This window comes from Limulus polyphemus, unplaced genomic scaffold, assembly GCF_000517525.1.
Source record: "Limulus polyphemus unplaced genomic scaffold, Limulus_polyphemus-2.1.2 Scaffold12, whole genome shotgun sequence".
NCBI classification, from domain to species: domain Eukaryota; kingdom Metazoa; phylum Arthropoda; class Merostomata; order Xiphosura; family Limulidae; genus Limulus; species Limulus polyphemus.
The window spans coordinates 638,832-644,419 of NW_013665622.1; the positions used below are offsets into that span (position 1 = coordinate 638,832).

Sequence of the window (5,588 nt, forward strand, 5' to 3'; positions counted from 1 at the left end):
TCTTGACGACCTAATATTTAGTCACTTAGCGAGTTATTCAGACAGTGAGTCAGTTAATCTGTGAGTTTGTCAGTCATTTAGTGAATACTTTACTGTATTATCAATCGATTTCTTAGTGTATTATTCAGTAGGTTTGAGATATGTTCTACATACGAGAGGAAATGCAACAAGCAAGTTAGCATTTAAGTTTTATTTATGAGATTGAACTATCAATGAACGTAGCTGGTAGAACGCAGTTGAAGAAACAAAACACTTTATGTTATGTGGACTGGATCTTGCACTATTTTTACAGAATAATAAAAAATAACCCGTCCAACCACAGCAACGTTACAACAATGCAATATATTACAAAGCTATTTGCAATGCTCTCCATGACATTAGTATTGATTTGCATAGAAGATAACTGCATAATTAACCTTACTAAGACATATCTGAAAAAAATCTGGCTCCCACAGAATTCCCAATACGGAAGCAATAGTCTTTTTCTTTAATTTAACTGTCATTTATTAGTAGGAACTGTTGCACCTTTAAATCACATTCACCTACTTGTAACACGCGTATTACAGTGTAGCAGTAAAATAAAAGACCAATTAGTAAATTTGAAAATTGTAGAATGGTTTATGTATCTAAACACTAATTTGTATTAACCTTAACTTTTATGTTGAAAGACGTAAATGAGCCTCATTTTTTTCTGGGAATCGTTACAATCGTATGCTACAGCTGTTTTGCATCTCATTTTACAATCTTACTTTTAAAAACTAAAAAGAAATAGAGAGAAAGTTAGTATTTAAATTTACTGCCATAAATAACGCTAAAAATAAGGTTTCGATACAGTGGGCAGAGTATAAATAGTCCAGTGTACTGCTTTGTCCTTAACTAAAAGCAAACAAAGATGTATATTCTGTAGGTTTAAAAGTTTATGATTTTTACAAGCAAATATACTTTACGAGATAAATTAACATTTTAGAATTGTTTATATAGTGAAAATTATGAATTTTTAACCTACAGATTATATATCTTTACCTATACACTCAACAGGGGAAGTTTGTTAAGAGATACGGTATAATCTACTTTAAAACGCATTTTTATAGATACTTTAAACTATTATAAGTTTTAGTTCCGTTAATTTTTGGATAATAAATTTGTGATGGTTTTTACGTAAACTATTTTTGCATATAATAATTTATATTTTCTTTTTTTTTTCAGACATTTATAGTTATTAGCAAAGGTAAAGACATTTTTCGGTTTAGTGCCCACAACGCTCTTTGGCTTCTCAGTCCTTTCAATCCCATCCGTCGTTCAGCCATCTATGTTCTCGTCCACCCAGTATTCAGCTTTGTCGTCATTGTTACCATCCTTGTCAACTGTGTTCTTATGACCATGCCTAACAATGAGAGCATTGAGCAGTACGAGTGAGTGTCATATATCGTTTGCGCTGTTTTGCTCAAACTTAAAAAGGGAAAGTTAACGATTTGTGTACCTCTTGACTATTCTAGAAAACGTCAAATAAAATTTTAAACCATTAAGAAAATTGCAAAAGCCTAATATATGTATACACTACATGTCATATAACGGTAAGAGATACATTTGTTGAAAAATAATTGTGGATATAAATACAATGTTATAAACCTTAACATTATTCAGGGCCGAACTTAGGAAAATGGGGACCCCAGGGAAAGGGTTCATATCAGGGACCGTTTTGGTACTTTATACTTTTTGTATGGTATGCTACTACCTATACGACTTACTTCACCCAAATTTCATAGATTTTTTTTTTTTTTTTGCAGAGATCTAAGTGTGGTAAAGAAAAAAGTAAACTAAAAACCAATATACAAAGTTATTAAAAAATTATAAGACTCAAATACAATGGCATTCATAGACTTGAAAAGTTTTAACCTATTTTAAAAAATGGATCAATTTTTGACTTATATTTTTCAATTTTCATCTCATTTTATTTTTAACTTCTTTTGGGCCCAGGGCAGCTGCCCTGTTTGCCCTTTCTTTAATTTCGCCCTCTCATTTTTTAGTGAAAGAATTAATAACTATGAAAGAAAGTTTTCTTATATTAATTACAGGCCATTAAGTAGATGCATTATTAACTTACATTAGAAACAGTTTATGGCTGGATTTGTTATTCAGAGACAATAAGCATTTCAAACACTATGCCAACAGTTTAAGAACATAAAGTTACCTGTGTTTTTTGAATAATAACATGCAACATGTATCAATTTTCTTGAAGAGATAGGGGTTCTTATTATAAATAAATAGTTTGAATACCCATCTGTTGGTATAGGTGAAATAAAATCTTGCTTGTAACAAAGGATAGGAAATCGTATTTCTATTTTTTTTCTTCTTAACATCACAAATATTAAAAGTGCAATAAGAATACATAAAGGTACCAATACTGAAAAAATATATGAAATTAGAGTGGGGTACACCCCCCTCCCCTCGATGACCTTCCTCATGTCATTCTGTATCACTGTGTCCAGTTTGGTGCTGATTGATCAAGAAGTATGGAAATGTATAAGGAACAGATACACACACACCGACATATTGATGTTTATTTATATAGATGTAACCAAAATGTTCAGTTACTAAAGTTAATGATAGTTTATTTCTTTTGGTAAACCATATATTTTTGTTTGTTCAATAATATTTTCATGAAAATACAATATTTTCATGAAAATACAATATTTTAAGACTTCTCATGCAAATTTTACAGTTATTTTTGTCTCTTTCAGGGTTATTTTCACAACAATATACACAATTGAATCATGCATCAAAATGTTAGCTCGTGGATTTATACTTGATAAGTTTACATATCTTCGAGATCCATGGAACTGGTTAGACTTTGTTGTTATATCCCTTGCGTAAGTATATCTAAAGATTTTTAACATACTCTGTAAACTTGCAGGATCAAAATCATAAGATAGAAAACCCGATAAACCTACATGTATAACACTTTCCTGTTTATTCTCACTTCACTTTAGAATATCTCTAGCATACCTTCCAAATTCCTTTGGTTAAATTATCAGGTTATTGTATATAAATGTCTGGTATTTTTATGATTAAAAATATATTTTCATATATATGTATAAGACAGAAATAAAATTTATAAAAATGACTTTTTATTCATGTCATGGTATTGATTTTTATCAATTTATACAGTATAGTGTTTAGAATATATTAGTTTAAGTACTGGACTATGGTGTGTTCTACTATAGACTTAATAAGCTTATTACACTTGAAATATTTGAATGGAATATTTTGTATAACTTAATGGTAACAGGGAAAACAGTGTTTAACTGAATATGATACCTCATAGTATAGAATGATAAAATAAACATTCTCAAACAAAAAATAAGAGGTGATAAATATAAGTATTTAATGTTCAAATGTTAATGGTAAGCCTCGTGGTCACATTGTTAGGTAAGATTTCTGTCCTTTCAGTAATACCAACTTCAAAGATCGACAGTATTTAGCATGATAAACAATTGACACTCACATTCTTAAACCCAGATAGCTAATCGGTTATAATATTTGTCCTGCTTATCTTCTCAAGGTAAACATAACTGTTACAACTAAAAGATCATAACTACATTTTAACTCTATGATTTTATGCTTTAAAGCACTAATAAGTTAATCATTCATTGACTGAAAATTAAATTGTATTGCTAAACTTTTATTTATGTGTGAAATAAATCTTTTATGGCTAATAGTAAACAACAGTTTCTGTGTGAATTTAAGTGCTGTAATTTCAAAGTAGTGTCAAAACTTACAGTTTAAGAATTACATTTGGAAAGCATTTCCTCTTCTTTTGTCTAGGTACATAACAATGGGAGTAGAACTTGGGAATCTCAGTGTTTTGAGAACGTTTCGTGTACTTCGAGCCTTGAAAACAGTAGCTATAATTCCAGGTACAGCAAAAGACTTTGAGTCTCAGCTTGAGAAGTAATATTTTTATTGTGTCTTCATTTTTAGGATTAACTAAAGGGACTTCGCATCACTGTTGTGCATTGCTGTACATTAAAATACTTTAAATGTCATTCAAATAAACTTTACTTACAAGCAAAAATACAACACTTTGTAAATGTTTCAAAAGTTGTTTGTTAATATGTAACAGTACCTCACCATTTCTAACACTATAAATTTTAATTAAGTCTAAGACTCTTTTTATAGGATTGTATTTATTTGTAATGAATTAGATGCAAAGTTGTCTGTTTGAGTATTGAACCCCTGTATATGCAGGATTTGAGATGCTAGTATGAGCTGTGAGTTCTGGGTTTAAGATCTTTCTGAGGGAGATTGCTTTTGACCTATTTCATATTGTTATAATTTCTTGAAAATCCTTATACATCATTTATGTAAGTAGTGACTTATAAATGACCCAAAAAATGGATACCTGTGAAACAAATACTGTTACTTATAGTCTTTACAGATATGCATATTATCTTCAACTTATTCTGGTACAAATCCTGGTTATTTATATGATTATTTTTAAGTAATTGACTTGTGCAGTTTACTTGCATCTTGAATAACAATTACACAAAATTTAACACACTAATCATATCAAATAATAATATTTAGCAAATTTAGTAAGTCTTAATATTACTTCCATACTGCATTTACTACATGTTTTTTTACTGTAAACTTTTGTACTTTACAGGTTTAAAAACCATTGTAGGTGCTGTGATAGAGTCTGTAAAAAACCTGAAAGACGTAATCATTTTGACTGTGTTTGCTCTTTCTATCTTTGCCTTGCTGGGATTACAGGTTTATATGGGTGTGCTTACCCAGAAGTGTATCTTACAGTGGCCCACAAATATCTCAGATTTGGAATATCAAAATCATGTTTCAAATGACAGTAAGTATTTATCTTTGTACGATATTTAAGAAACAAAATAGTTTTTAAAGTTATTTTGAATGTTAATATGTCAATTGTTCTTATAAGTTCATTAATGTATATTGAAACTAATCAAACAAATGTATATATATGTGTTTACATGTAAGATGGTTAGAAAGATTGTCAAATCTCTGTCTTCTGTAACCAGTAAAGAAAATATCTTTATTCATGTAAATTTTATCTACATTTATGTGCAAATATTTTGCAAGTAGTTAGTGAAACCCTTGTAAACTAGATGTAAAAAGTTCATAAACTTGTGTTAATCTTCTAGTTTAGTCAAGGGTTGTATACTACAACAGTTCTGTAAGACTTATATCTGCTTGGCTCTATTTCTGTGTCATGCATATATGGACTGAGGTCATACTCATTTTGAGGGTTGGTACAGAGAATTGTGCAATTTAGTATGAGGTTGATGTTTATCTCTCTCTTATATGTGTAATAAAAATTATCATTGACATGTGTAATCTGAGGATTATGGAACATTGCACTAGTGTCTTGGTCTGACTTAAAAGTGTAACATCATCATTATTCTTGCCATGGTCTTCATCTTGTATAGACATGATTCTGACTTGTTCCAAGAGCTAGGTGCAGTCAATAATGAATGCCCGGCATGACCAGGTGGTTAGGGCGCTTGACTCGCAATCTGCCGGTCGCGGGTTCGAATCCCCGTCCCCCTAACATGCTC

At 30.4% G+C, this 5,588-nt stretch overlaps 1 protein-coding gene across 13 annotated transcripts in view; it reads left to right on the forward strand.

The window, feature by feature from the left end:
* The window catches only part of LOC106478902 (sodium channel protein para-like), a 182,248-nt gene that overhangs the window by 105,123 nt on the left and 71,537 nt on the right, over positions 1-5,588 (forward strand). For all 13 annotated transcript variants that reach the window (XR_002610019.1, XR_002610020.1, XM_022382610.1 and 10 more), the window contains 4 exons: positions 1,207-1,412; positions 2,742-2,870; positions 3,826-3,917; positions 4,667-4,864. Coding sequence is in view for 11 of the 13 variants with exons in the window: in XM_022382610.1 (XP_022238318.1) it covers positions 1,207-1,412; positions 2,742-2,870; positions 3,826-3,917; positions 4,667-4,864 (625 nt within the window). In the remaining 2 variants the exon portion in view is untranslated. The remainder of the gene's footprint in view (positions 1-1,206; positions 1,413-2,741; positions 2,871-3,825; positions 3,918-4,666; positions 4,865-5,588) is intronic.